Here is a 21078-nt window from a genome sequence, read left to right as displayed (position 1 = left end):
GGCCCCGCCCCCCCCCCCCCCCCCCCTCTGAGGGCAACACAAAGATAACAGCAACATCCACAGCGAGTGAGCAATCGCAGGCGTATTGTTTGAAAAAGGCAAATAATCAATTTGTTGAACTGTTTCCGCTTTTCCCTCCCAATGTGCAGCATTTGTTCTTTCCTATTCTTCAGTGTATGATCCGGGTGTTAGCAAAATTCGCCAAAAATACGACACTGCCAGTGTTACCTTTACTGCAAGGATCCCTTTTAACCACTTTCTGTCCTTTGCACACACATGATAAAATCTGAATTTTTGGCTAGAAAATAGCTTCAGACCCCCAAACAATGAAATATTTTCTGAAAGCAGAGGCCCTGTAGAATGAAAAAATGCTAGTTGCAATTTTTTATGTCGCATGGCATTTGCGCAAATGTTTATCAAACCAGTATTTATAGGAAAAAATACACTAAAATGAAATTTAGTGCACAGAAACAGAATGTAATACCCCATTTTTTGGTAAAATATAAAAGATGGGGTCACATTGGGTAACTATATACCAAACATGCCAAGCCTTAAAATTGTGTTCGCCCGTGAAGCGGCAAAAAAATTAATTACCCCAAATTTCCTATAGGGGACACTTTATAAGCTTTTACCGCTCATCTCTGATGATCGCAGCGATATGTAACATGTGTAGCAAAAGTTTTGTTTTTGCACGCATTTTTGCGAATGTATGTGTGTGCAGGTGGGGGGACTTTAAAAAAACATTTTTTGCATTTTTTAAAATTATTTTTATATGTTAATTTAATTTTTAAACACTTTTTTTTTTACACTAACGTTATTGCTATCACATAGGGGACTAACAAGCCCCCTATGTAATAGCAGATAGGGTGTCACAGGTCCTCTTTATGGAGACATTATGGCATTACAGCCACTAAATGGAGCTGAGGAGAACAGGAATTTCCTATGTTACTTGGTACCATCTAGCAGCTGTAATGTCTTTCAAATGGCACCCACCCCGAAGCCTTTATACATTTTGATGGTAACAAATAAACTGTGCATAGAACCCTATCCTGTGTGGGCATATTAATTTGGTCATCCTGCGTGGGTACCTGCATGTGGTGTGAGGACGCCTGTGCATGGTACCCTGACAACTAGCCCCTAAATGGTTAGTGCTTTGATCTAATTTTACATGATGTTAAGTAATACAGAAAGCCTTAAAACAGAACTAGAGCCAACAATGCTAAAAAATGAATAGGCCATTAAAAGATAAAATAACAAAACCAGCATTTGCTGCAACATTCACTTTAAATCCAGAGATATCCCCTGCAGTTCTTTTTTCTGCCACTAGATGTCTTCAATTTGGCAACCAGCATCATTCAACCTGTGAGTTCAGGTCATCCTGGGTCCGCCCCAGTCTCTGACTAGACAGTGAAAGGAGAAGCAGCACAGTGATGATCTCATCTATCACTCTGCTCTGCCCCCCTATCACCTTCTTGCCAGCACATTAAGTAACTGGCTTGGGCTGCTTCTTCCTCTCACACTCCAGCCAGAGACCGTAATAGTCTGATAAGGGATCAAATGCAGGTACTTATACGGCTTGCAATAAACAAAATAATCACTCGTATAAGAGAGCATATAACAGGAAAAACAAAAGTCACAAGTCTGACAAACAATATTTTACACATAAAGTGATATGTGTGTGTGTGTGTGTATATGTGTCTTCCTCCGCTTTGACAAGTAGCCATTGTTAGTGAAGTGTGGCAGAGGGATGGAGGAAGGAGCGGGTCAGAGGGTCAGTGCCAAAGAGAGGGACGATTGTGTGAGCGATACTTTCATCAGTAACTGTTGTGAACTATCAAAGTGGCAGAGCAGGAATAATGCCCTCAGTCACAGGTAGTGGGGTATGCATATAATTCATTCCAGGTTGCTCTGGGTTCACAGATCACATGTACTGGAGGTAGTTAGTTGGAGCTGCTTTGCTGGTTTTTGCACCAGGTTTACACAAAGACACTTTCTTATAAGTTTAGGGATGTGCAATGCAGAGAATATATTTGGGCTGCATTTCTTACAGTAACTTCTGTTACACAAAAAAGGAACTTCAACTTACAACCTGCAAACCAAGTAAAAGTGGCCAAATTACTAAATGACATTATAATGAGATCTAAAGGGCGTGTTAACCCTAACAATGAACTTATTTGGTCTTTTTAGGTCTATTAAATGTACGACTGAAAGCATTTTGTTATATCTGTTTGATAAGTGCAAAAAAAAAAATCTGTTGATCCTGCCAGAAATCTTGTGAGCCGATAATTTCCTGTTATTTCTCTACATGTGCTGACTACGTTTCATTGTTCCCAGCTACGGAACACTGCCATATGTTATGGAAAGTCCTAATACACTCCATGTCTAAGGATTATAACACAGCTCCTTCATAGATACAGTACGGTGAGTGAGTGTTGTCACTCTAGGACTGCTATGCTCTTCTCTTAACTACCTCCGGGCCGGCCGTAGTAAAAAAACGCCCGGCCAGGAGCTCTCTCGATCTGAGCGGGCGTCTCTAGACGTCCGCTCAGACACGCCCCCTTGCGCGCGCCGGTATTTCAAAACGGGCAGCGATGCGCGCAATTTTAAAGCTTGACATGTTTGGTGTCTATTTAACCGACGTGACCTGATCTTTTATATTTGACCAAAAAACTGGGTAATAATAAATGTTTCCTAACATAATGTTACAAAAAACGTTTTTTTTTCAAAATTTTCAATAATTTTTCCTAATTATAATAAAAAATAAAACCCGTAGTGGTGATTAAATACCACCAAAAGAAAGCTCTATCTGTCCCCAAAAAATGGTATAAAATTCATTTCAGTACAGCGTTGCATGACGGAATAAACGTCAGTCAAAGTATCGCAGCGCTGAATACTGAAAAATGGCCTGGCCAGGAAGGGGGTCTAAACACCTGGTCTTGAAGTGGTTAAAGAGTGTGTACTGAATAGGAATATTCCTTCCCTTTAACCCTTTCACTGCCAGAGATGAATGCCGTACATCACTGGCAGCGTGCTCCTCTAAAAAGACGCCGCCCGGACTTTGTTAAGCTGTGTAAAGCCGACAGTCAGCTTTAAACTGGAAGCGATTCTGGTGGCTAAGTAAACACGCGTCGGGTGCACCTACATACGCAAATGTTGATTGAGTTACACATGTTAGATATCATCACATGCGCCCGAGTGAGAGCAATAATTCTAGAGCCAATATTCACAGGTAACCCTAAATGAATGACCTGTACTGGCTTTTAAAGCGTCGCCTCGGAACAATTTGGGGTATCGTATGTTGTCATCGTTTCACGGGTGCACTCATATTTTAAGTTTGGCATGTTGGGGATCTATTTACTTATCATAACCTCATTTTTAATATTTTTTAAAAAAAATTGGTATTATTTTGTGTTTATTAAATTAAACTTAAGTATAATTTTTACTACATTTTGGGGTTTGAAAAACAGTTGCGCTAATATCATGCGACACAAATTTGCAACTGCCACCATATTATTCTATAGGGTCTCTTCTTTTAGGAAATAATAACTCTGGGGGGTTTTAAGTGATTTCCAGGCTTAAAATGTGGATTATAACATGTGTGCAAAAACACCCCAAAAAAAGCCTTGGCAGCGAGAGGGTTTAAGAGTGTGTACTGAAGGGGGATATTCCTTCCCCTTAAAGAGCCGTGTCCTCTTTAACTACACACCACATGATTATCCCCTGCCTATGATTTACATATAAGTGAGAACTCTATAATCTTGTTTTCCCATCTTCACAAAACGTCGTAATCAAGACATTATAATCAGTGGGAATGCTCCTTTGTCTGGCCTCCTCCACTTATGGTTGCCCTTCATTTCATTTTCTTACACAATTGATGAAAATGTAAAGGGCGCCATTAAACCAATGTGAGGCAGGTGATAAAGAACGAGTAAACGGATCGCTTTCTTGTGTTAATGACTGCACAATTAGTTTGTAGATCTGAGATCTAAGTCATATGCCGTATAGGAAAGAGATTATGATAAATGTAGAAATGCTTTGGCAAAACAGTGTAATATGTCTTTTGTTATGATTTAGTGATTTGTGATCGACTTAAAGACAAGCAATCGAAAACAAGTGATCTATTATTGCAATAATGAATGATGCAACACTGAGGGGGTGATTTACTAACCTAAACATACGCACGCACCAGGTGCGTGTGATTTTCACACAGCAAAACGTATTTATCAACCAAAAAGTCTCTAAAAGCATATTTCCACTAATGCCATATATGGAAAAATCATGCACATGATGCATATATAATGTTGCTTCACAGTTTAGACAAAAATGGTTAGCTCATGCATTTACATTCCTGCATTCATCAACGCAAGCAGCACAACATAGAGCTAATTTACACAACATCACCTTGCAATTCATGCAGGGCTTTGCACAACACTGCTTAAAATGTGGATTATAACATGTGTGCAAAAACACCCCAAAAAAAGCCTTGGCAGCGAGAGGGTTTAAGAGTGTGTACTGAAGGGGGATATTCCTTCCCCTTAAAGAGCCGTGTCCTCTTTAACTACACACCACATGATTATCCCCTGCCTATGATTTACATATAAGTGAGAACTCTATAATCTTGTTTTCCCATCTTCACAAAACGTCGTAATCAAGACATTATAATCAGTGGGAATGCTCCTTTGTCTGGCCTCCTCCACTTATGGTTGCCCTTCATTTCATTTTCTTACACAATTGATGAAAATGTAAAGGGCGCCATTAAACCAATGTGAGGCAGGTGATAAAGAACGAGTAAACGGATCGCTTTCTTGTGTTAATGACTGCACAATTAGTTTGTAGATCTGAGATCTAAGTCATATGCCGTATAGGAAAGAGATTATGATAAATGTAGAAATGCTTTGGCAAAACAGTGTAATATGTCTTTTGTTATGATTTAGTGATTTGTGATCGACTTAAAGACAAGCAATCGAAAACAAGTGATCTATTATTGCAATAATGAATGATGCAACACTGAGGGGGTGATTTACTAACCTAAACATACGCACGCACCAGGTGCGTGTGATTTTCACACAGCAAAACGTATTTATCAACCAAAAAGTCTCTAAAAGCATATTTCCACTAATGCCATATATGGAAAAATCATGCACATGATGCATATATAATGTTGCTTCACAGTTTAGACAAAAATGGTTAGCTCATGCATTTACATTCCTGCATTCATCAACGCAAGCAGCACAACATAGAGCTAATTTACACAACATCACCTTGCAATTCATGCAGGGCTTTGCACAACACACCTGCTGGGTGTGTACACACTACAAAAGTGTTTATATTCCACCCATAGATCATGCTGGGAGGGAACACACTACAGAGGTGTATACATGTTAGTGGTGTGTTTATAAGGTTAGTAAATCAACCCCAATGAGTAGCTTGAATGCCTTTCTTTAGCACCCATACCGTTGCTATGTCTTGTGTCAAGTTTATCTCCCTGCATTTTTGGGTATCATAAGCAAATACTGAAAAAGAACTAGTAATGGCAACTTCAATATTGTTTATAAGCAGGTTGAATCAGCATTGGCCCTAAGACAGAACCCTGAGGCATGCCACTCACGAATCTAGACCATTTAGAAAATGAACCATTTAATCTCTGGACACGTTCCTGTAACCAGCTAACTATCCATGTACACACCATTTCATCAACACCTATAGCCCATAGTTTTTGAATTAAGCATTTATGGGGTACATACAATGCCCTTCCTCCATCTAAATTGTTACTCATTTCCTCAAAGAACGTAATATGTCGTTCTGAATGGACTTTCATAAATCCATGTTGGTTGTTACATATGATGCTATTACGAAGGCAAATTCTTGAACATAGTCCCTGACCATTTCCTCGAATCATTTGCATTCTATTGATGTTAGGATTTGGGTTCCTCAATATCTAACGTCATGATCCAGCTAACAAAGAGACATTTTTTACCACAAGAACAGTTCCAGGATAGCTAAAAGGAGCTTGTATAACCCTTAGGAGCCAGTTAAAGTCTATTACACCCAAATACAACTAAAGGCTCCTGTATGACAGTCTAAATAATGACCCAATCCAGTTACTATGTAATGAACAAGCTTCCTAAAGCTACCCCCGCACTGCAAGATTTAAAGTAGACCTTTACCCCCTTTCACTAAAAAACACATCAGTATGCAGCTCTGAATGCTGATTTAAAATTATCTTACATTCATTAGTTAAACAAACTTGTTTTCCATTTACTTACAAATAGAGTTCATCTACTTCCTGGTCCAGTTCTGGCACAAATTATGTAATCTGTACCCAACCGTTGCATCTTAGGAAGGTTACATCAGCAGGGCATTGCTGGGAAATCTCACCTGTAATCTCATGAGATCTCAAGGATAGGCATTTTCCTCCCCTAAGATGATGTGCATGGTCATATGTCTAGTCACATGTGCCAGAGTTCCAGGAAGTAAAGGGAGAGCTAGCAACCCACCCTTAGTTAACATGGCAACTGTCAGAAGACTGGGAAAGAAAAGAGAAATAAGGTATGCAAAGAATACAAAGCCGGCAATTATCTACAAGCAGAGGGGTAACTAGGAACCTCAGGGCCCCGGTGCAAGAAGCCATGAAGCCCCCTCCCCCCGTGCCCGTGCTGCGGAGCATTGGTCTGCTGGGAGCTGTAGTCCCAGGAGGCAATGTCGGGGCCTCGGCGGTCACTTCTTCCTTTCCAGGCCCCTGGGGGTATAACAATGAAGGCACGCTGGGACTTATAGTTCAACTACAACCATCATGCCTTCATTGTCCCTATACACCCCACCACATAAACCAGGGAACTACAAGTCCCATCATGTCCTCATTGTCCTTGTACACCCCCACATATAAATCACCCAGGGAACTACAAGTTCCAGCATGCAAGCCCCCTGCAGTAGTTCACTGGGTGATATGTGAAAGGTGTACAGGGACAGTGAGTGCATGCTGGGACTTGTAGTCCCCTGTTTGATAGAAGGCTGTTTTAATTAATTCTATACAAAACACAAAAAGATCCCCAGCGCACCTACCAGCTAGCCTGCAACAAAACAAGTAGCCCTGTCAACAGTATGCGTTAAAAACAGAGGTATTAGTAGCACAAACTTTTGGCCAAAAATATGTAGAAGCCACACTGCCGCGCCAAGGCACCTCTGCAAAGTGTGGTCCTAACTCTATTTATTTGAGTCTTCAAGTGTGAGCATATTAATGAAGTTGATAAATTCAATGCAGGTGTGCCTGGGAGGCAGCCTACTCCTCCTCAAAAGGTGCAGGGACGCACTGGGGGCCCAGCAACCAAAAATGCACGCTGTGACCCCCAGTGCGTCCCCACATCAAAATTACCCGGTCAACAGTATGCGTTAAAAACAGAGGTTTTATAGATTCATTGGCATTTTTTTCTAGTTTCACTGCCGGCCCGCCTGCCCGCTTCACTGCTGGCGACTGACTCAACCCCCTCCCGCTCGTCCGTCTGCCTTTGCGCTCGGAGGAGCAGCTCCAGAGGGCCCCCCGGTTGTTACTCCACTGCCGCAGTCGGGCCCGTTCTTCCTTCCTGGGCCCCACCCCCCCAAGTGGCAGAACGCCAGGGCACGGTCGCACCGGCGACCGCTGCGACCCTGGTAGTTCCGTCACTGTCTAGAAGTATGTGTTTGTAGATTGTCATTACTAAACATTTCTAAAGGTTTGTTTGTTGTTATTTTAAAGATATGGGTAAAGTTTCTCTTTAAGTGCTCACTTTTGTCTAGGTTCAAAAATAACAAAGATATACTCACCCAATTCTCCAAGCCGGCGTGCTCTTAGACTGGTCCCTACATTTTGACCTGGCATTCTGCTTTAAAGTAAACAAAACCTTCCCTGACTAAGCCAAGTTCTCATTCAGTTGCGTCTCACATGCTCCCCAAACCAGACAGGGCAGCTCACAGTGGGAGGGTTTCAGTAACAGAGGTAGTGCTGCCAATCCAAGAAGCAGTGGGTGGAACTAGGCATGGCCAGGTGCTGACTGTAAGGCCAGCATCCTCTGCATCTCCCCTAGCATTTTTAGGAGTGCACTTATTAACAATTTACATTCACCCTGTAAAATTGCGTGTACATTAGTTCAGTGCAAATGGAGCCAAAACCAAATGTTATGAGGATATTTTCTTTCCAGCTCAAATGTAATATCAGGTACATACAGCATTATGGCCACTAGATGGCACTGAGGAGCATAGGAAACAAGGAAATTAAAGTAATGTGCATGTATTTTTGCAGGGCGAATGGCTCTGTGAATTGTTTATAAATACACTCTTAAATGTCATCCATTTAGGGTTTTCATCTAATTACATATCATTGCAGTTAGCTCTTGCTTCTAACTAGCAGCACCTGTTGGAGCTTGTAGTCCCCCGGAACCCCCAGCTCCCCCTGATTTGCTTCTCTAGATACGGTTGCTCTTGCTACTCTGCCTGTGCGCTCTGAACTACCTATACAGTCCGTGCCAAACCTGAAGTCGATGTTAGTAGCTTACGTTCCTAGGAATGTGTTTTCTCAAAACCGACTTGACGCCATGCCAGCATTACATAAGGAGCACCTGTAACAACTCACAGTTTACTGTAGCTGTGAATTTAAGGCTCTTTTTAGAGAAACTGGTTCGCCTGCCCAGAGAGAAGTCAACAAACATTTGTGAAAATGTGTTCGGGCTGGTTGGGTAAACCTAGGCTGGCCCCTGTCAACCTCATTCATGAAACAATAATGTCTGAGATACATGGGAAACATAGAGTGGGTGTATATATCTCTTTACTTGTACTTGGGCCTGAAAAAGTGGCATCGGGACATCCCTAATTATTATTATTATCATACAGGATTTATATAGCGCCAACAGTTTGTGCAGTGCTTTACAATATAGGGAAAACATTACAATCACAATACAATTCAAGACAAGATGGTAAGGAGGGCCCTGCCCGTGAAGGCTTATTATATTATGAGCTATTATTGCAGCATTTACTTGCCATCCATTTTTCGGAATATACAGAAACAATGAACATTTTCAGACAGGGGGAAACATTTCCTTAGTCTCCTCTCCCATCAGTGATCAGAATGCAATATTGTAACTTTGTAGCAAGTCTCAAAGTAAGGGGTTGCAGCAGGGGCTGATCTGTGTTAGATTCCGGACCCCCTTCCCTACTATATTACATTTTTACTCTTCATAAAATAATCATCATGACTTGCATAAAATGCCTGACTGATATCTCACTGTAAACAAGCGACAAAGGAAAAAAATGACACAAAATTCAGTGTTCTTTTGTAACAATACTTTATTCTGTCAAAGTGATTTCATGTATTATTTATGTAAAATTGCTGCCAGCTTCAAATGTACAGGAAGTGGAGTGGAGGGATCGGTTCTGCTTGTACATAAAGGTTTTTCAAGTATAGAAAGCAACCTTGAGATACAATTGAACATGAACTGCTCTTCTGCTCCCCATACCTGGCTGATGTGATACCTGCACTACCAGGAACCATTAAATGATGATTTATATACAGCACATGCTTTCCGTGAGCTGTTAAAATAACATGTGTACGCAAACAAAAACACAGAGGAGACAAGCTGCAGATTGGAATCATGCGCACACAATGAGATGCTGATACAGGTAAGCTATGTTTACAGTGGATATAAACCCAGACATTGAGGCCTCTTTCACACGGACGGCATGGTGGATCGCTTTTTAGGAGTGGTTTTTTAGGGATTCAGGAGGCAATACTGCCGCCTGCTGAAGGCCTGTTTTCATTTTTCATCTGGATTGTACATTGACATACTGTTCCGCAACTGCCTGCCAAGTGGTTGGCGCCGGGTTATGGCACCGTCAGGGCCGGATTTACTGTCTCTGCTGCCTCAAGGCCAGGTTCCTCAATGCACCCCCTTCCCTGCCATAACGTCCCCCCCTTTACTGGAGAATGGCAACCAGATGGCGGGGGGCGGCAGAGTTAGTTTTAGTTTTGTTTACTTTTTCTTTATTTTTTTAATCAATATTTTTTTATCTTTTTAAACTTTTTTTAATATTTATTTATCTTATTATTTTTTACTTTTTAACCTGCAGGCTGCATACAAGTGATCTTGACGGCATCGCCGAGTTCACCTGTACAAGACGAGCAGTGGCTTCCCTGCACTACATTTAGCCCTGCTTGCCCGAAGCAGGGCTAAATGTAGAAAAAAACTACCCACCCGGTGCCCGGAACTGAATGTCCCGGGTATCAGGCGATAAAAATTCCACACCCCTGCTGCCCCTCTACTCTCTGCTGGCCCGAGGCCGGGCCTTGGTGGCCATTGTGGGAAATCCGGCCCTGGGCACTGTCCAGTTAATGGGAACCTATTGGCAGGCAGCGCCGTCTGCCAAACTTTTCATACTGAGTTCAAATCGCTGCACTGTGAAGTATCGCGACAATGTGGATGGTCCTGAGTTGCCGCCATGTTTGTGTGCAGGTGGGTGGAGGTGGTGGAGAAATGTGGTAAAAATTTGGCCATTTTTAATGCCCCCTTTGCCATCTGTGTGAACCTAGCCTTAGTTTGCTAAAGCACTGTGTATCATAAACAACTGAAATCTTTTTTGTGTGAAATATTTGTTTTCATTTTCTTATTATCCTTTGTTGCATCTCAGTACTGCTGATGTCCTGCAGCCACTTCCTGTCTACATGCACTGATTCATGTGATGGCTGCATGCCATTTTTCAGGGCTGGCTTCCTGATGGTGACAACAGTGGACCATGCTTGTGTAATGTGTGCTGAAATGGCCATCGGAAGGTTTTGTGGCAATGCAAGAGCACAATTGGGAAAACAGGAAAGATGTCATCCTATAACAGGGAACAAGGACTGCCATGGCAGGATCACCAGGTATTATTTTAGTGAACGCCTACAACGTTTTAAAGTTTTTGCCCACTTAATAAAAATGCTTTTTACAAAGTAGATTTTTTACATAAGGCACGAGACCAGAGCTAGTAGGGTAGAGTATAAAATAAGCCCAACAGCATGTAATTTAGATATGGCTTGATTATACTGTAAAATGCTGATCAAACTTTCAGATATGAACATTTATCCAAAGTGGAGATCTCCTTTAAAACTCTACATCAGAGGTCCGCGCACAGTCCTCATCCCAGAGTCCTTTATATGCACATTGATATGCAGAGCACAGGGATAATCCCAGCCCAGCCTCAGTGTTCTATTCTAATCTATTTTGGTTTCATTGTGATCCTCCTAATTGGCTGGCGTGAGTCCATGGGTCACACCCTTTTAATATTTGCTTATATAATGATTGGTGTGTACATTGCATGGGGAATCATCTAATGGGCTAATTTTAGTAACTGGATGTTGCAATTCATGGACAGTTCAGATAAAGCAATAAGAAAACATCGTCTCACAGACATCAATAAGCAGATAAAGATGGCAGGACGATGTGAATCCAGCTTGTACAGATGGGAAAGTCATCTTTATCTTACAGACTTCCAATAGTGAGGGTACATTTTGATCTATGATTGCAGTGTTTTCATATCTAAAGCCAAAATATGTTTTTCCTTTTGGATTGAGTGTGGCGTAATTGGCGAAAAATTGTGCACAGAAAATTCAGGGAAATTAGTTTTTCTCTAATTAGCACCAGATCAAACTTGTACGCTAAGCCCTAACTCTACCCTGGATTATCTACTGCACGACTCTCATCTGTACGCTAGGTGAGCATTTTTTTCAGTCAATGCACCCTTTAAAAAGTATGCAAAATCTCGAAACACCGAGTCTAAAATGTAATGGATTTTAGGTGGGGGTGGGCATGCAAAAAAAAAAACCCTCTTCACATCAAATTCCCCCTTTTCACATCAAAATTGCCACTTTTATATCAGTCCCCTTTTACATCAGGAGTCCTCTTTACATCAGAATGCCCCCTTTACAACAGAGCACCCCTTTCATATCTGAGTCTCTACTTTTTACATCAGAGTTTCCCCATCACATCAGAGTACCCCCATTCACATCAAAGTACCCCCTTCACATCAGAGTACCCCCATCACATCAGAGTTCCTCCTTCGTATCAAAGTTCCCCCATCACATCAAAGATCCCCCTTCAGATCAGAGTCTTCAGTCCCTCCTTCATATCAGAGTCGTGCCATCACAAAACTTTGATGGACCCCTGAGGAGCCCATAGCGCCCTAGTTGTGAAAGGCTGCAATAGATGATCAGCTCATTTACACATAAGCAGCTCCTTACAGTTTTCACAAACTGATACAAAATGTTAATTAGTTATATTTAACGCCCTAGGCAGCTCACGGGAGAAGAGGCCGGAGGACCGGTCTAGCAGCCCAAAGTTAGCTGGACCAAGGATCACGTAACTTAACTAAGCCGCTAGACAAACCAAAAACACTTAACCAATGCAGTGTGGGGGTAGCCCCACTGCAAGGGTAAAGTGGAGTTCTTGTTTACCATTTCAATCCAATACCGGGCGGCACCTTCTTAGTAGCGCGTTGCCATAAATATATGGCTTCCCTGCTCTATTGTGCCCACCTGCATATGAGCGGGAAACAAACATTGTTTACAGCCAGCGATGGTTGTTTACATATAGGCATTAAGTCACCTATACAGCTGCCCAATTGCTTATATGCTGCATGGGGGTGTGTGAGCCGCCCACCACCGCTGCCTGCTATCCCGGGCTCCGCTGTCCCTCGTGTAGGTCCGGGACCAGCACAGCAGCTCCCTACACTGAGATTGGAGGGAGATCAGCACACGTCCACCTGCTGTCTCCCCTCCAATCACTGAAAGCGGAAGTGATGTGTATTACAGTTCCCCCCATGTACACACACAAGCAAGAGAAAACACGAATAGGTGTGAAAACGACGATTGAGGCTCACATGTTATGCTAACATCAGAGTGTGCGAGCAATAATTCTAGGGCCATTAAACACTGTTAACACTTAATTGATGAGCGGTAAAAGCTTTCAAAGCGTCGCCTATGACCAATTGTGGATATGGTCATTTTCTACGATTTTTCAGGCGCACACAATTTTAAGGCATATCATGTTTGGTGTCTATTTACCTAACGTGACCCCAATCTTTTATATTTTACAAAAAAATGGGTGTTTCATAACATACCATAGGATAAAGTTTATTTTTCAAAATTTTTGGTACTTTTTTCTTCATATAGTAAAAAATAAAAAACCTCAGTGGTGATTAAATATCACAAAAAAAAGCTCTATGTATACCCCCAAAAATGACACAAAATTAATTTCAGTACAATTTCAGTGCATGTCTGAATAAATGTCAGTCAATGTGCCTCAGCTCTGAATACTGAATACTGAAAAATGGTCTGGCCAGGAAGGGGGTTCAACACCCTGGTAAGCAAGTGGTTAAAGGAAACCTATCAAAAGGAAAACATACTGCCATTGCTGATGTCTCCTACTGAACGTACTAGTTGCCTGGACATCATGCTGACCCACTTGCTTAATATAAAAGGACGTCTGGCTTTTCTTTAACTTTCCAAATGTCAGTAACTGATAATCACCATACTTGATAATCCCCATACTTGTCTTGGATCAGAATTTCTGATCTGCAGAAAAAGTACCTAATGCTCGAAGGAGAAGTCAGCAATAGCAGCCTGCATTCAGGGCCAGATTTACTATTAGGCAGAGTAGGCAAGTGTCCACAACAGGCTATCTCCATAGAGGGGCGCCATGCAGGTACGTATTCTGCCTGATTTCCGGCATTGTGTCAAGATACAACTCCAACAATAGCAAGGAGGGTGCATTCTGTACAAAATACACCCTCCTCCTCCTCCAAGATCAGCGGCGCCTACACAGGAACTGCCGGCTTCTGCAAACGGAGGGGAAGGATCCTGGCGCTGCGCAAGGCTGCCCTCCAAAACGCCTGTCTGATGTGGACAAGTGTTTAGGGCAGCCTTATGCCACACAAGGGTCCTTCTCTGCATATGTGAAAGCCAGGCAGGTGCCACAGCAGGTAAGGGAGCCAGCTCAGGCTAAACAGATTTCCATTCGTGCATTCAGGCATCCAAAATGAAAATCTGGCCCTGCCTGCATTATTCTTTCAGCTCAGGTTGTTTTGGGTCAGCCCTTCACGAAACCGCAAAGCCACAGGATGAACATGAGCACCACGGAACTAGCAACAGCGAAAAGTCTGACAGTACCCCATATTTCTATCATGACAGGTTCATTTTAGGTCATGTGCTCCTTCCCTAATGAATGTGAGAAATGCATCTGTACCGTGCCCGACTCATAAAGCCAAACGTCTGTGGTGTTTATAAAAGTGATCAATAGCTGTACGCAGATCAATCTCCTGCAGTTATTTCTGCTGCGATCAATGCGGAACTTATCAGAACGTCCGTACTCCGCGTTCCCTGTCCAAAGCAGCAAACCGAATGAAAATGTGTGTTCCCATCAGACTAGACAAGAGGCTGACGTCTCTATTAATCGATTAGCCACCATAAGTAGAGCACTGAACCCAGACATTTCAAAGGAACATTTCACTTTCAGGCTGATACAGGGCTGGAGGAACTATTGGACTTTTTACTTCCCGAAAGTACAGAAAGTTTTATACCGCCTACATCAAGAGCTTCGCTGCACTAGAAGATACTTTGAATAGGAAAGCATTAAGAGTTAGCAGTCATCTGATTTATTTTTTAGGTTTATAAACTGATGTTTTATATCTATAATATATATAAAATATCCACATTACAAGTCAACTAAGCGCCACTGTGACACTCAGTCCCTAATAAGAGAACCCAACACTGCCTGCATGCTTGTTGGCAACCTCTGTAAAGACAACTAAGAGGGAGGGGTGTGACTCTCCTTTGTGACTCACCCTGCAGTCTATGCAATCTGATCTCCCTGCTATTTGGGTCTGTAGCACAATGTTGGCCATAAAGAAATCTGGTCTTTTAACTTGAGAGCTAGTCAGTGATCAATCTGAAATATCTGAGATTAAATATTCTATATTTACCTGGCTGACATTAAATAATAACACTTTCTAGTCCTTAATAAAGAAAATACATACTCTTTATATTAAATTATATATATACTGTATATATATAGACCCTGTGTGTATATATACAGCCAACACCAATGGCGTATCCAGGGTATGGCACATGCCCTGGGTGGCACTAGAAGGGAGGGTGGTGCAGCGTTGGTCAGCGAGTCAGCAAGTTCACCTACCTGCGGGACAGCTGACTTTTTTTCTCTACTCACTTCTCTCCCATACACATCACCGCACTCGGCTCTTAGCAACCAGGGATGCTCTGGCTGGTGTCCCACCTAGCTCCTGGCAACCAGTAGCCTCACTGGCTACCAGGAGCTGGCTAGCACACCAGCCAGAGCTTCCCATGTTGCTAAGAACCAGACTGGCAGCTGTGTAAGCAGGGCCGGTAGCGCTGTCATATCGGATGGCCAGCGCCCAGCGGTGAGGGGGAGAGAAGCCGCCCCCAGGACGAGCTGTGTCGGCCGCACGGCGCCCTTGTTGCCATGGCGCCCTGTGCGACCGCACTGCTCGCACACCCCTAAGGCCGGCCCTGTGTGTAAGGGCCATACAAATCTCCCCACCTGACTTTTAGCAACTACAGCTACAACTACTGAGCTTACCGGGTTGCTAAAAGCCGGGTGGGGATGTCACTGGTTGCCAGGAGCTGGATGGGACGCCAGGGGCTCAATTTGTTGTAGATATGCCTCTGGCCACCACATCCAAGGACTGGTAAGCCGTAACATACTACATTTTTTTTTTTAGGTTTAAACTTCAGAGCCGCATATCAATATTGTTTATAATCATACGTCATTTCAGCACAATTGACGCCCTTCTGAAAGACCCCACCCCATTTGTATGGTATGCTTTATGCAATACATTTACTTTTGTCAGCACATAGAATGCTGGGACCTCTTCCTCTGATATTCTCCAGCATCTCTCTCATCATCAGTATGTTGTGAAAGAAGTGCACTTTGGGGACATCCTTTCCAGGGACAGGCCCCTGACACCCTGCAATCACAGTGTCCTGAGTCTGCCAAGTTGACATCATTCAGGACTGAGGAAAGTTTGCGGTGGAAATTGCGGCCTTTCTTGTTTTTTACTGCTATGGGACAATTGTTTTGTTTTGTTTTTTAAATTAGCCTAGAGTTAGACTCTAAGTTATATTGCTGCAATTGCTGCTTGATGAATTATTGTCACTATCCATCTTCTAAAAATAAGCACCTCATACAAAGAGATTTTCCCGCTTGTGGGATGCTCCCCCAGCAAGAAGGCTTGATCTGTCACTTCTCTGTGATGGTAGCATGTCCCCTGTCCTCTAGCAGCATGTCCTCTGTCCTCTAGCAGCATGTCCCCTGTCCTCTAGCAGCATGTCCCCTGCCATCCCTCCAGGTTTAGTCCCTACAGTGACTTATTCAAGGCAGGGTAGAGATCTCCTTGCCAACCGCTCTTATGCAGTGATCTGCCTCTCCCTAACTCTAGTTTGGAAACTTTTCTTTACAGATTTTTCAGACACCCCACGTACATAACTTTTCATCTTTTACAGACCCAAAATTCAGTTTCTGTGTCCCCAGTACAAAGGGGGAGAGATTCAGACAAGGCAGGTACGCCCCAGAAGGTTGCCCTGGTTTACAAACCTGGCGCATATTATGGGAATGACCTAAATTAATCTGCATTCCGCATTTCATTAAAAAGTTACTCGGCAAACTTTTGTTCTTGTTGCCATTCTAAAAATACGAGCTGTCCTAGATTCCAAGATAAAAGCTTTGTCATTATTCAATAGCTGCCAAATATAACACCCTGGCTTACCATGGTAGGGGCTTAGATCTGAGAATTTGGAATACTCTAAAATCATTGATTTGCTTAAAGGCAAGCTGTATAGAGAAAGAAAAAAAAAAAGCTCTTGAACACGCAGCAGTTCACTAAATGGATAAAGTAACATTTCACCTGAGTTTGTTTGGATTAATGTTACAGTTTATTAATAAAATCTTGGTGCAGCCATTTGGAATAATTATCTGCACAGTCAGACACAAAGCAGTGTCCAGATTGCGAACTCCATGCAGCTGCCAGCATAGGCTTATGCTGGCCATACATATTTCATTAGGGGATATGATTGTGTTAGTTTAGGTGTAGGCAACCGCAGCATGCCAGCCATGGTGAAACTGCAAATCCCACATGCCTGTGCCTGTTAGTCTTCCAATGCCTTATTGTACTTGTAGTTCTACAACAGTTGGAGTACAAAGGTTGCCTACCCATAGATTGTTTGTAAATAATTGTGTGAGCCACAATACAGCACTGCAATCACTTTTCCATTTTGAATAAATACTAAACTTTCATTCCTCCTATAGTTCATTACAAAACTAAAATGCTTAAAATAATAAATCTGTAAAAAAAATAAATCAAGGTAACTGGACTTGCTGTATTTTTCTTGAAGATGTTCGCTTCAAGAAAAATACAGCAAGTTCAGTTACTTTGATTTATTTTTTACAGATATACCATGACCTGGATGATTGAGAACCTTCAAAAGCATATTAAAATAATAAAGCAAAATCAGATTGCTCTTCCTGTTTTTGGAAATCTCGCATACATATTAGCCATGATACGTTTTGCTATACAGGCTGTGTTCCAACAATTATGTGGTTACGAATGTAGGGCCCTTACAGGTTCCATAGGTAACATAGCTGTTCCGCTACTTAGAATATAACCAGATAGTTGTTTTGCTCTGGGCTACAAGTACTCTTTTTATTTTTTTATTTTGTATGATTGCTGGCAAGTAGATTCACAAGCTGGCTTCTTGAATTTCTAAGGGATTCTAGTGGTAAGGTATCTCTACGAGTATGTGAATGTTCAACTATCATATATACATAGGTTGGAAAAAGATACACGTCAATCCAGTTAAACCAAAATACATAAATACATTTAAAAAACCTGAATCCTCAGAACTGTAAACCAGCCAGAGGAAGGCGTAAAATCATTATTAAGCATGGTCCAATTTGCTCCAACGTGGATAAAAATCCTTACTGATCTATTAAGGCAATTAGATACTTCCTGGATCAACAATCTATTACAATAATTACTTAGGAATATTAATAGCCAATTATACTTTGTGCATTTGAAAACACATCCAGTCTCTTTTTTAAGGATTGTAAAAAGGGCATATGGAAAAATATTAAAATTCCATTGGGGTAATGCAGGCTTTACCATGCGAGATACATGTATTTGTGCGATGCAATAGTGTTCATTTGAATGCATGCACCATTTACTGCTCTACTTTTCAATATCACTTCTAGTGGAAATGTTATGAGTTAAGGTCAAACTCCTTGAATTGGGCTTTAACATTGTGGAGTGCTTACTCTTCTGACATTTCTATGACCTCACTAACAACACAGCCCCTTGGACAATTCCCTCTTCTTCGTAGATCAAAGGAGAAGTGTTCTCCCTGAAGGAAAGGCTGCTGGAACATTGTGTGCTGATCTCCAAGAACATCTCGCACATTCATTTTGCACTCCATTAAAAGCTTTCCTCCCAAATTAGCTGAACGCGCCTAACACATTTGATTTGCTGATGGCTTTTCCCTTCAATCTCTATTTTCCATTTCTCCCTGAAGGTTGAAGGAGCTGAAACATCTATGTGCTCAGAACTGTGCTAATGAAGGGAGCATTTTCTCCAGGCCCACACAGCTGAGGGACAGCCAAGAAACTTGTAAGGGATAGAGTTTGGATTATGGTAAGACCCTAGAGATTCCTTCTTCTGGCAATTCAAAATTGTCTTCAGATGGCAAACAGGGTGTTGGCCAGGGGTATTTAGAGCAGACAAACAGTATAGTTAAATGAGACTCATTGTAAGAGTTCCGCGCCAACTGCGCATGTGCAAAGGGCGCATTCTCGTAATGCACAGAAACGCGCTAACCCGCGCATGCGCAGACAAGTTATTTCCGCAAAGCGGAAAATCGCCAAGGAGGCGCACTAGAAGTTGCCTAGCTCACTCATTACTTCCCCTATATAAGCCCATCCTGAACACTACCAGATTGCTGGATTATCGTCAGCTACTCCCTGTTCCTGTGCTCCGTGATATTCTGTTTGACTTGTTGAGACCCGGAATTGATTTGACTACTCTTGCCTGTTGCCTGCCCTTGACCTTGGATTCGTTTATTGGACTTTTCTTCTGCCTTACCCTTCTGTACTTCGTTTGCCCTATTGGAACTGACCCCGGCTCGTTTACTTGGATTTCGGCTTGCACGGTGCTCCTCAACAGTGGCACTCATGCCACTTGTTGTCCACTTGGTCTCTGTACTCATCCCCAGAGGCCTCGGGACACAAAGTGCAAGGGAGGCCTCCTCACATTTCCAGTCTCCACTCAGGTACGTGATACTCATGCTCAAGTAAAGTTAGCTAACTAAAGTTAGCAACTAAGAGGGAAATTATCACATTTTAGAGGAAGTAGGGGGAAATCTCCCTAATGGCACACAGACAGGTGAAAACACCTGACAAGTCCATCCATCCATTCCCTAATCCATTCCTTAACTATCCAAGATACTTTATACTGGTAGCATTGTGACAGCCCAACAACCATAACAGCTGTATCACATTGGCCAGGTGCTGAGGTCTTACCTTTTTCTCCAATGCTGTCACCTCAGACGTTAATTCTTCGACCCTTCGGTATAAACGCTTGTTGTCCTCTTGTGCCTGTCCCAGCAGGATCTGGTCATTATCCATCCGCATCTGTAACTCCATGAGCTGCCAGAGGAAACATAGAATGATTAGGAGATCTGTAGACGGATGGCCAGATTTGGACAAATCTCCCTCTGAGTGAACTAGAAACTTCACTTATCAATGGAGAAAAAGGAAAGAGGCCAAAGTATCTTGCATGCACCTCCATCAAGGACAGGTGAGAGCTTTGAAAGGGTCTCATTGCTTCAAAAGCTCACCCAATGATGAGCAAATATTTCTACTTGTCTTTTTGTGGAGATATCTCCCCATCTGTGGCCATCCATAGATACTCAAGCTCAGTTTTTGTGTGTACTTTAAAACATTTTCTTCTCCACGCTAGCTCTTAAAGATGGAAGAAGGTTGCCTACTCTACTGAATACATTATTATTATATTATTATTATTCAGGATATATCTAGTGCCAACAGTTTGCACAGCACTTTACAAAGATAATGAAGACATTACAATCACAATACAATTCAAGACAAGATGGTAAGGAGGGCCTGCCCCTGAGGGCTTACAATCTAAAAATCATAGATAACTCCACTTCTGCTTAACTCCACCAAAATTACAAATCTTACATTATTCTCTCTATTGCCCCATTATAATCTTTTAGATAACGACAAAAAATACCACAGTGATTCAGAGTATGTCAGTTATTTACATCAGGCCCCATCAATATCAATACAGACAGACACCTTGAGATTGTCAAAGGCCAGACCTACCAGGTATGCCTTTGCATTATGGAAGGAATCCTTAGAAACATAGGCAGGACAAACAAACTTCATGTGGACAGGGTTCCATGTGGGAACCGTGGGAACCGAACCAACAACAAAACGTTAAAATGATAAAAGAAAGTAAAAGAAACAAACATCCCAACAGATCCAAATCTTGCAGTGTGTTTACTTATCTGCAAGATGCAAGTCACCACTTTGATGGCTCCAGATAAAACATGGCTGTTTTTTGTCACTGGTGGGGTTAGAGGAGACGTTCCATTAGGGGGTTATCAGTGGGTGATAACATAATATCCAGCCTCACAAGATAGATAAGAGTAGACTCTGTCAGAGTAACATAAACACATAATACAACTTCTTCAGTGGTGGATCAAAAACACTCTGAATCCGTAGTGACATGATGGTGATCTGTCCCAGGTGTCAATGTAACTCAACATTTTTTAACTAATCCTGATCAATTATTCTTTATAGTTCTGTTAATATGCAGAATAGCTACTGAGTACAATGAGCCTGGTGGTGGACCAATGCAATGTCCCTAGTCTCTAGCAGGTAAAGGTAACGCTAGTCACCATTCAACCAGCATGGCATTGTCCGCTAGGTGACTGTGACCCCCCCACCCCCTCTAGTCGTCAATCACCGTACTCAG

The 21078-nt window shown here is 42.3% G+C and overlaps 1 protein-coding gene across 1 annotated transcript in view; it reads right to left on the bottom strand.

Annotated features, from left to right (window-relative positions):
- The window catches only part of LMNTD1 (lamin tail domain containing 1), a 99627-nt gene that overhangs the window by 26377 nt on the left and 52172 nt on the right, over positions 1-21078 (bottom strand). Inside the window, exon 7 of the mRNA XM_018556069.1 lies at positions 19602-19727. Within this exon, the coding sequence (XP_018411571.1) occupies positions 19602-19727 (126 nt within the window). The remainder of the gene's footprint in view (positions 1-19601; positions 19728-21078) is intronic.

The sequence above is a fragment of the Nanorana parkeri genome, unplaced genomic scaffold, assembly GCF_000935625.1.
Source record: "Nanorana parkeri isolate BGI_ZX_2015 unplaced genomic scaffold, ASM93562v1 scaffold224, whole genome shotgun sequence".
Lineage (NCBI taxonomy): Eukaryota > Metazoa > Chordata > Amphibia > Anura > Dicroglossidae > Nanorana > Nanorana parkeri.
Note: the sequence above shows the minus strand (reverse complement) of the source record. Positions and strands in the feature narration are given on the sequence as shown.